Here is an 11,889-nt window from a genome sequence, read left to right as displayed (position 1 = left end):
TTGCAAAGTAAACATCATGCACACACAGTGCTTTTTAAGCACATGAAAATGGAACTAACAATACCACCCTTTCCGACATTTGCACAGCTATTACTAAGTTGATTTCCCTATCTTGAAAATCGTAGCTTACATGACGTAAGGAGGGCTACTTACCTGAAAGGAAAGAAAAATAGAGATGGTCGCACATCTACTACAAATATAAATCAGTCAAAATGTGAAAAAAAAACCCGGTGTTATAGCGCATATTGTAGTTTCTTGTAACCATTATTATTAAGTTAACCGTACAAATTGTACTTAAAAAAATTTAAAATTCAAAAAAAAATATATATTTTCGTTTGAATAGTTTCATATGTATTTACAGATTAATCCAAAATAAAACTTTAAAAAAAATAGTTGGTATTTTGCAATTTTATTGAAACATGCATAACATAAATAAAACAACAATTTAATCTTCGCGCATTGATGCATCACTCTAAGCACTCACACATTAAATAAATTATTCCTAAGACTCATCAATCTTTCTGGAACTTTTACCAAACTTCGCACTTTTTCTCAGGATTCATAGTCGATCCAAGGGGGCAGTTGAATGCAGTGGAAAATTCTTTTAAGTTGGACATAGGACCTATCACTCTGAGAAAATAAAATAACATTTAATAATCTTTTAAAACAAAGATGAAATTTTATGAGTCCTCTTTAAGAAATCTTTATCCTATACTATTTAACGAATGCACGAAAGTTTCTTATTGATTTAGCAACGACTTATTAATAATTTTAAATGTTAAAGTTTTGACTGTTATTTTCATAATCGGAATGCAAGTGGTTTTAAATAGTTTTCAAAGTTTCTTTGGAAGAATTTCAAAAAAAACAATTTTAAAATTTTGTGACTGCGTTCAAGAACAAATTTCAATAAAACAGAAATATTCCGATAAATTACTCATATGTTTAGTAAGTAAGAATATTGCTCGTACCCCGTAGGCACCCACTAGGCAAGTAGAACCCCACCTCCTCTTTTTTTTTCGAAAGAGGACTCTTAATAAGCGTTAAACAAGATGGACTAGGTACATAGACAGTGAGCAATGAATATTTTTTAACAATAAAAAAGCAACTAAAAATAATTAGAAATGTCCTTACCGACAATAAGAAAATTCCTTATTATTATTTTACTGTTATTTTCAGTTTAAATTTTTGATACATTTGAGCATGTGAGACAGTTTGAGTAGCGTTAGATGAATAGATTTGGATGTTAACTGTCTTTTAGAATAGATGTGAGAAATGAGGAAAATATGATTATAATAGTACACAAACCGTATCATATTTTTCGTGCTAAGTAGTTAAGATTTTCTTTTAAAAAATTTTAATATTATGAAAATGAAATTTGGAAATTTTTTTATCATTTATTTTAATAAATATTATTGTTTTACCGTTAACAAAGTTCATTTTAGAATTTTGGTTTAAAATGATGATTTTCTAGTGTTTGGAAATTATTTTTTAACGTTAAATAATACAATCTCACCTGACAAGAAATCATTCACTCTTAGAGAAAACGAGTAAAGCATAATTTAATACTGTATAATGACGCCCCTAAAATTATAACCGCCTGGATTCAGTTAGTAAATAAATCACAAATGTTTTTCAGGTACATCACTTTCTGTCATTTGATTTCGCAAATCTATGATATTGCGGGTATATTGATTTCGACTTTTTATCTGCTGTTCCAAAACATTCTACAAATTTTTATGGGTCTCAAACCTGGTTGTTTAGCAGATTAATTCAGATTTAATTGGGTGTTTAAAAAACCTATCATATGTTCTGCAAAACCCAAGTGAACGGTTCTACTATCATCTTGAAAAGAAGGGCTACAACCGATTACCATAACATCACAGACACACCTTAGACTGGAGAAAAGTAACAATAAAGAAGGATGACAATTTTTTTTCTCCAGCAATTTTATGTCGTAAATGTCTACACAACAAATTATTATGAATTGGCCAGTTTAGGGAAAATTATGCATGTATTCCATTGTAAGAAAAATATTCATTTGCATAAACAAAAACGAATACTTTTTGAGCTAGTCTTTTTGTAGTAATCACTTTTTGAAATTGTTAACTTTTCACGTGAGAGCTTAGGAACTGGGTGAAAGCACACACCCAAAAACATAAAATATTTGACATCACTTGGTGTAGAAGGAGTCCAAGTGTAGTATAGCCACATTTCGATCATAATTTAATCATTATTGAAACATTTTAATCACATTTTAATCATTATGGCAACATCTTCATTACCTTTTTTAAATAGTTATCAGCTTGTTAACAAGAAATGGCAAAAAGAACAATTTCGGACTTATGGATTATTTTGTAATTTCAGAGTTGTTTAGTTCATGCGATTTTTCCAACTTAGCAATAAGATTTAAGCCTTTCAGAGGTTTCAGAGACAGACAGTAAATAATTAAAGAAAACAAGTTTTTTTTTAACACCCTATGCCAGAAAATCAAGCAATGAGCTTGCAATTTGCATCGATTACTTTGGTTTTATTTACAATTATTGCATAAAATTTTATAAGCCTAAGTTAAATATTTATAGAGATATGGAAATGTTTATAAAACAAATTTTTTTTGAGACTTTCTAAAATAGAGCTTAAAATGACGAGGGATTTTCCACAAATTTTATTTTATAGTATTGCAAATGACAGTAACTTAAAACAGAATAGCAAGTACATTCAATAAAATTTGTTGAAAAACCCTGATCATTTTGAGCTTTAATTTAAAAATTACAAAAACTACATAGAAAATTGCTCGAAACTTTCTACGTTTTAAGACATTCAAATGAAATTTTGTTATTAGTTGCCAAATAAAATTCACAACAAAATTACGAAGGAAAAAAAATCAATTTTTTTACGCGCATGCGCAGTACAAAAGAACAACTTTAAATGCTCGTATTTTGCGTAGTTTTAAGGGAACTTTTTTCAAATTTTAAAGCAAAATTTTTGTATTTAATTTAAAATAGCCATAAATTTTTTTTTAATTTTACTGAATATTTCAAAAAATTATAGCAAAAAACGTAAGCCAAAAAGAATAGTTTTTTTAGATAATGCCCATATTTCTGTAAATATTTAAGCTGTAATTGCGAAAGTTTATGCAATTGTCGCAAATAACAATTAAAGTTAATGATACAAGTTAAAAGTTTATTAAAAGATGTTTAAAAATAGTATAGTTTTGTTTCGTAATTTATTGTCTGCCTTTCAAACCTCTAAACGCTTTTAAACCTTATTGCAAAGTATTAAAAATCGCACGAATTAAACTCTTAAGTTACAAAATAGTCCTCTAGGTATTTCGTGAAAAAGTTAAGAAAAAATCAAAATGTTAAAGTGTCTCTTTTATTATGGTTGGGTAGTGTATTTGAACCGCTTGGGTATTTGCCAACCAATACACTTACAAGTCACATGTTGTTTTTATATTCCTTAACCTATTTTGTAATAGTTATTTGTTTGCAAGAAAAAAATATTTTACCTAAATTCACCTGGACTATGAGGATCAGCTAACACCATCAGTTTTAATTGTTCTGGTCTATATTTTGAGCACCATACCTGAATGTACAGAAATGGCAGATGAAGATTTAAGCAAATATTTTAAAATTATGCTGAATCAATCATGTTAAGAAGGAATTTTTTTCATAAATAAAAATCAAAACATACTTCATTCAAAATTTTGATCTATTTTATAATATGCTAACAAATAAAGAACTAACAATAATTTCTAATGTTATAATTATGCAAGCAGACTCACATTAGCTGCACTAATAAAGAAAAGTTGGCTAGGTGTGTATCTTAATCCTGGTAATCTTCCTTCAGGGCCGTGATCTTTTACCCAAGAATGATAACCCTGTAGTAAAATTTAAATAACAATAATAATGAAGCAAAATAATTAATAATCAGTAAGAGTAACAATAATAGTAATAATTAACAAGAATAGCAAGCACAAATAATTAAAAGGAATAATATATAAGAATAAAAATTAATATATAATAAGAATATCAATTAAGATAAATTAATAAGACTAATAGACGAGAAAAACAATTAATAATTTAAATAATTAATGTTAAAAATAATTAAAATATGATAATTGAATATGATTCAATGGTAATTACAATAATAATAATAATAATAATAATAACCTAATTTTTTCTGAATTGTGAGAAATCATTATGATAAACTTACCGATCTTATTGAAAAACCTTAGCAACTAAGTTGCTGATTTTGACATTCAATTATTTATTTTTTTTATCTGTATTTATTGATTTTTAATTAACTCATTTATTTGTTAAATGAACTTAGTTTCTACGTTTAAAATTGTATGCACATTACGTATATTATTATTGTGATTCGCATCAAGTCACTTTATGTCTCAAAATAAAATTATGGCAGATTGAAGACGAAAATAAAACTGGTATATCATATTAAAATTTTTTTCCAGCCTTACCCGATAAGCTTCCTTTATTCCTCCATTGTCTGCAATGTTCTCACCTTGAGTGTTGATTCCATTTAACTAAATAGAGGTTTTAATGTTAGGTATAAAATATATTTAAGCACGTTAGTAAATGCAATTTATCAAGCAGAGTATTAGTTTCAAAGTAAATGCTGAACAGGTTAAATCTGATCCCCAAGAAGTTTTACCTTGATTATGTGTAAATCAGTTTAATATTTTTAACAAGTTTGCAAGAATAATATAAGGATTTATGGCCAGTCCCTGACTGCGTGTTTGATACCTTGGGGGAATTCCTATTGGGTCGTTTCACTTACTGTTTTTGAAGAAAATAGGACTTGTTCAGGAGAAATTATAATGGAGCAAAAAATAATTATTAACATTTTAATGATTACGTACTTCATTGTGTAACATTAAAAGGTTATATATCTATCATAGAATATATTATAGGTTAATTAACATTATTTTCATAGTTTTACAATGGTTTGAGACGCTTTGGGTTTAACTGGTAGGGTCTGGCTTCTCCAAAACTCCCTAAAGGCTTGGTTTCTTAAGACAAGTGCCTTATCTGGGAGTCAGCGGGACGTTGACGTCCCGCTGACGCCAACCTGTCCTAAGAAACCAAGCCTTAGTTAGCTCAGCGTGAGCAGTCTGTCCAACGCAGACATTATCTTGCATTGCACATGCGTTAATAGCGTAAACAAATATTTATTTTGAATTTGTATTGATTTTGTTATTGTCGACCAGTGTTTTAGAGAACAAATAATGACTTTGTCCAAGAAAAAACACATTATAGCTGAGCTAAATGAAGAGTGCTATGTTTAATGAAGAAGCTATGTTTAATGTCAAAATCAAAATCTTGGCTGATTTCAATGTGCTGTTGGATGTTGTCCNTCCTGCAATGTTCCAGCTAGACCTCTGACCGTGAAAAACAGTAAAACGCTATCAGATATTTTCAATCCTAGGGCAACACATTTTGTCACTAGTCCTTTGGCTCGAGTAATATAATTTGTCACGGCTTCCGAATCCAGCATCTCTAAGCTTTTAAGTTCGTTACCAGGGTCAATCTTTCTAGCTTCTTCAAGCCCACGGTAGGTCGCTAGTCCATAATGCCTTTGAAATCTTTTCTGCGGTATACTGCAAAACTTGCTCGTCGGATATTGATAACTTTAAAGAACTACGTCTTGATTCGTAGTCTCCCAAATGGTGAGTTTAGTTAGGTCAGTCGAAGCTTCGTCAGTTAAAGTTGGCCTTAGTCTTTTCAAGTTCAAAAAAGCTTTCAATTTTCATTGCCCAAAGAGGATAATTTAACGATGTCAATTTTGGAATTCCAAATACTAAATCCTTCTCCATGCTGATTCCTAACCAGTGTCTGCTATCAACTGTTTGTCGGTTGAACTTGAGAAAAACCGAAACAGTTACCGGAAAATTAAGTTTGATTAAAGCATGAATTGCAAAGTAAACATCATGCATACACAGTGCTTTCTAAGCACATGAAAATGGAACTAACAATACCACCCTTTCCGACATTTGCACAGTTATTACTAAGTCGATTTCCCTATCTTGAAAATCGTAGCTTACATGACGTAAGGAGCGCTACTTACCTGAAAGGAAAGAAAAATAGAGATGGTCGCACATCTACTACAAATATAAATCAGTCAAAATGTGAAAAAAAAACCCGGTGTTATAGCGCATATTGTAGTTTCTTGTAACCATTATTATTAAGTTAACCGTACAAATTGTACTTAAAAAAATTTAAAATTCAAAAAAAAATATATATTTTCGTTTGAATAGTTTCATATGTATTTACAGATTAATCCAAAATAAAACTTTAAAAAAAATAGTTGGTATTTTGCAATTTTATTGAAACATGCATAACATAAATAAAACAACAATTTAATCTTCGCGCATTGATGCATCACTCTAAGCACTCACACATTAAATAAATTATTCCTAAGACTCATCAATCTTTCTGGAACTTTTACCAAACTTCGCACTTTTTCTCAGGATTCATAGTCGATCCAAGGGGGCAGTTGAATGCAGTGGAAAATTCTTTTAAGTTGGACATAGGACCTATCACTCTGAGAAAATAAAATAACATTTAATAATCTTTTAAAACAAAGATGAAATTTTATGAGTCCTCTTTAAGAAATCTTTATCCTATACTATTTAACGAATGCATGAAAGTTTCTTATTGATTTAGCAACGACTTATTAATAATTTTAAATGTTAAAGTTTTGACTGTTATTTTCATAATCGGAATGCAAGTGGTTTTAAATAGTTTTCAAAGTTTCTTTGGAAGAATTTTAAAAACCCAATTTTAAAATTTTGTGACTGCGTTCAAGAACAAATTCCAATAAGACAAAAATATTCCGAAAAATTACTCAAATGTTTAATAAGTAAGAATATTGCCGGTACCCCTTAGGTACCCACTGGGCAAGTAGAACCCTCCCTTTTTTTTTTCTAAAGAGGACTCTTAATAAGCGTTGCACAAGATCGATTAGGTATATAGAAAATGAGTATTGAAGAATTTTTAACAATAAAAAAGTAACTATAATTAGAAATAGGAATTTGTCTTCACCGGCTGTAAGAAAATTCCTCACTGTTTGTTTACTGTTGTTATTTTCAGTTTAAATTTCGATACACTTGAGCATGTGAGATAGTTTGAGTAGCGTTAGATGCATAGAGTTGGATGTTAACTGTCTTTTAGAATAGATGTGAGAAATGATGAAAATATGATTATAATAGTACACAAACCGTATCACATTTTCCGTGCTAAGTAGTTAAGATTGTTTTTTTTTAAATTTTTATATTATGAAAATGAAATTTGGAAAAATTACTTATCATTTATTTTAATAAATATAATTGTTTTACCGTTAACAAAGTTCATTTTAGAATTTTGGTTTAAAATAATGATCTTCTAGATTTTGGAAATTTCTTTCATCGTTAAATAATAAAATCTTAAAAGAAAAGAAATCAGTCACTCTTGGAGAAAACGAGTAAAGCATAATTTAATACTGTATAATTACGCCCCTAAAATTACAACCGCCTGGATTCAGTTAGTAAATAAATCACCAATGTTTTTCAGGTACATCACTTTCTGTCATTTGATTTCGCAAATCTATGAAATTGCGGGTATATTGATTTCGACTTTCTATCCACTGTTCCAAAACATTCTACAAATTTTCATGGGGCTCAAACCTGATTGTTTAGCAGGATAATTTAGATTTAATTGGGTGTTTAAAAAACCTATCACATGTTCTGCAAAGCCCAAGTGAATGGTTCTACTATCATCTTGAAAAGAAGGGCTATAACCGATTACCAAAACATCACAGACACTCCTTAGACTGGAGAAAACTAACAATAAAGAAGGATGAAAATTTTTTTTCCAGCAATCTTATGTCGTTATGCTCTAAACAACAAATTATTATGGATTGGCAAGTTTAGGGAAAGTTATACATGTATTCCATTGCCAGAAAAATCTTCATTCACATAAACAAAAACGAATACTTCTTGAGCTAGTCTTTTTGTAGTAATCACTTTTTGAAATTGTTAACTTTTCACGTGACAGCTTAGGAACTGGGTGAAAGCACACACCCAAAAACATAAAATATTTAGCAGCACTTGGTACAGAATAAGTCCAAAAAAGTGATGTAGCCACATTTCGATCATAATTTAATCATTATTGAAACATTTTAATCAAATTTTAATCATTATGGCAACATCTTCATTACCTTTTTTAAATAGTTATCAGCTTGTTAACAAGAAATTATGGCAAAAAGAACAATTTCGGACTTATGGATTATTTTGTAATTTTAGAGTTGTTTAGTTCATGCGATTTTTCCAACTTAGCAATAAGATTTAAGCCTTTCAGAGGTTTCAGAGACAGACAGTAAATAATGAAAGAAAACAAGTTTTTTTTTTAACACCCTATGCCAGAAAATCAAGCAATGAGCTTGCAATTTGTATCGATTACTTTGGTTTTATTTGCAATTATTGCATAAAATTTTATAAGCCTAAGTTAAATATTTATAGAGATATGGAAATTTTTATAAAACAAATTTTTTTTTGAGACTTTCGGAAATAGAGCTCAAAATGACGAGGGATTTTCCACAAATTTCATTTTATAGTATTGCAAATGACAGTAACTTAAAACAGAATAGCAAGTACATTCAATAAAATTTGTTGAAAAACCCTGATCATTTTGAGCTTTAATTTAAAAATTACAAAAACTACATAGAAAATTGCTCGAAACTTTCTACGNCACCACTGTATCAAATGAAATTTTGTTATTAGTTGCCAAATACAATTCACTACAAAATTACGAAGGAAGAAAAAATCAATTTTTTTACGCGCATGCGCAGTACAAAAGAACAACTTTAAATGCTCGTATTTTGCGTAGTTTTAAGTGAACTTTTTTCAAATTTTAAAGCAAAATTTTTGTATTTAATTCAAAATAGCCATAAATTTTTTTTAAATTTTACTGAATATTTCAAAAAATTATAGCAAAAAACGTAAGCCAAAAGGAATAGTTTTTTTAGATAATGTCCATATTTCTATAAATATTTAAGCTGGAATTGCGAAAGCTTAAGCAATTGTCGCAAATAACAATTAAAGTTAATGATACAAGTCAAAAGTTTATTGAAAGATGTTTAAAAATACTAGTTTTCTTTCGTGATTTGTTGTCTGTCTCTCAAGCCTCTAAACGGTTTTAAACCTTATTGCAAAGTTGTAAAGATCGCACGAACTAAACTCCTAAGTTACAAAATAGTTCTCTGGGTATTTCGTGAAAAATTAAAAAAAAAAAGTCAAAATGTTAAAGTGTCTCGTTTATTATGGTAGGGTAGTGCATTTGAACCGCTTGGCTATTTGCCAACCAATACACTAACAAGTCACATGTTGTTTTTATATTCCTTAATCTATTTTGTAATAGTTATTTGTTTGCAAGAAAAAAATATTTTACCTAAATTCACCTGGACTATGAGGATCAGCTAATACCATCAGTTTCAATTGTTCTGGCCTATATTTTGAGCACCATGCCTATAATGTACAGAAATAGCAGATGAAGATTTAAGCAAATATTTTAAAATTATGCTGAATCAATCATGTTAAGAAGGAATATTTTTCATAAATAAAAATCAAAACATATTTCATTCAAAATTTTGATCTATTTTATAATATATTAACAAATAAAAAATTAACAATATTTTTAATGTTATAATTATGTATGCAGACTCACATTAGCAGCACTAATGAAGAAAAGCTGGCTGGGTGTGTATCTTAATCCTGGTAATCTTCCTTCAGGGCCGTGATCTTTTACCCAAGAATGATAACCCTGTAGTAAAATTTAAATAACAATAATAATAAGGAAAAATAATTAATAATCAGTAATTGTAACAATAATAGTAATAATTAACAAGAATAGCAAGCACAAATAATTAAAAGGAATAATAAATAAGAATAAATATTAATAATATCTAATAAGAATATCAATTAAGATAAATTAATAAGACTAATAAACGAGAAAAACAATTAATAATTTAAATAGTTGATGTTAAAAATAATTAAAATATGATAATTAAATATGATTCAATGGTAATTAACAACAACAACAATAATAATAACCTATTTTTTTCTGAATTGTGTGAAACCATTATGATAAGCATTCCGATCTTATTGAAAATCGTTAGCAACTAAGTTGCCGATTTCGACTTTCAATTATTTATTACTTTTATCTGTATTTATTGATTTTTAATTAACCCATTTATTAGTTTACGAACTTAGTTTCTACGTTTAAAATTGTATGCATATTATGTACATTATTATTGAGATTCGCATCAAGTCACTTTATGTCTCAAAATAAAATTATGGAAGATTGAAGACGAAAATAAAACTGGTAAATTATATCGATAAATTTTTCCCGCCTTACCCGATAAGCTTCCTTTATTCCTCCATTGTCAGCAATGTTCTCACCTTGAGTGTTGATTCCATTTACCTAAACAGAGGTTTTAATGTTAGGTATAAAATATATTTAAGCACATTAATAAATGCAATGTATCAAGCAGAGTATTAGTTTCAAAGTAAATGTTGAACAGGTTAAATCTAAACCCCAGAAAGTTTTGTTACCTTGATTATGTGTAAATCTGTTTAATTTCTTTAACAAGCTTGTAAGAATAATATAAGGACTTATGGCCTGTCCCTGAGTGCATGTTTGATACCTTGGGGGAATTCCTAATGGGTCGTTTCACTTTCCGTTTTTGAAAAAAATTGGGTTTGTTCAGGAGAAATTGTAATGGAGCAACAAGGAATTATAAACATTTTAATGATTACGTACTTTATTGTGTAACATTAAAAGGTTATATATCTATCATAGAATATATTATAGGTTAATTAACATTATTTTCATAGTTTTACAATGGTTTGAGACGCTTTGGGTTTAACTGGTAGGGTCTGGCTTCTCCAAAACTCCCTAAAGGCTTGGTTTCTTAAGACAAGTGCCTTATCTGGGAGTCAGCGGGACGTTGACGTCCCGCTGACGCCAACCTGTCCTAAGAAACCAAGCCTTAGTTAGCTCAGCGTGAGCAGTCTGTCCAACGCAGACATTATCTTGCATTGCACATGCGTTAATAGCGTAAACAAATATTTATTTTGAATTTGTATTGATTTTGTCATTGCCGATTAGTGATTTAGAGAACAAATAATGACTTTGTCCAAGAAAAAACACATTATAGCTTAGCTAAATGAAGAAGCTATGCTTCCGACATTGCTTCTGTCGTTAACGCTACGTTGTAATCCAACAGCAGTTGATTCGAACGTCAGCCGTCGTTCAAGCTGAGCGTTCGATGGCGTCTGCTGTCTAGCTCACAAATTGACTTATCAGAGGTTAGCGCTGAATTCCAGCTGACGTTGTGCAACGCCTACCTGTCCTAAGAAACCAGGCCTAATGAACCAACTGTTTTTCAATCCCAGCCCAAGGCCTGTTTGGCTTATTGGACCTAATATTTCCGTGAATACTTTAACTTTTTCTATACTTTAACATATCTAAACTTTTTTGAGAATCCAACCCGGATTGTGAATTTATATCTGAGATATTGAGTAATATCTGCCAATTTCTAATGAAGTTGAAAACTTTATTGTCACATTATCTAGTTCAATTTGTTACCCTAGCAAGATTGAAGGAAATTTACATGGGAGCTATAATGATAAACATTTTTGACATCAAGAAAGTAAGAAGCTCCTTGGTGTGCATTTTACAAATGCTGTTTGCTAAATTATTCAAAAAAAATTTTTTTTGCCTGTCTCCGAAGCAATTATTTGTACTGATCAAAAAATTATTTATACAGCTTACATACACATTGATTCTGATTCCATCAATACTTACACTTGTGTTGACCAATATTGTATTTAATTAA

General features: G+C 29.5%; 1 protein-coding gene across 1 annotated transcript in view; it reads right to left on the bottom strand.

The window, feature by feature from the left end:
- Positions 1-390: 390 nt before the first annotated feature.
- LOC107448923 (neprilysin-2) overlaps positions 391-11,889 on the bottom strand; it is a gene marked incomplete in the record, with an annotated part of 49,713 nt that continues 38,214 nt past the window's right edge. The window contains 4 exon segments of the mRNA XM_071181724.1: positions 391-630; positions 3,506-3,582; positions 3,782-3,877; positions 4,475-4,540. Of these exon segments, the coding sequence (XP_071037825.1) occupies positions 531-630; positions 3,506-3,582; positions 3,782-3,877; positions 4,475-4,540 (339 nt within the window).

The sequence above is a fragment of the Parasteatoda tepidariorum genome, chromosome 1 (genome assembly GCF_043381705.1).
Source record: "Parasteatoda tepidariorum isolate YZ-2023 chromosome 1, CAS_Ptep_4.0, whole genome shotgun sequence".
In the NCBI taxonomy this organism is placed as follows: Eukaryota; Metazoa; Arthropoda; class Arachnida; order Araneae; family Theridiidae; genus Parasteatoda; species Parasteatoda tepidariorum.
This window is presented reverse-complemented; position numbering and strand designations above follow the sequence as displayed.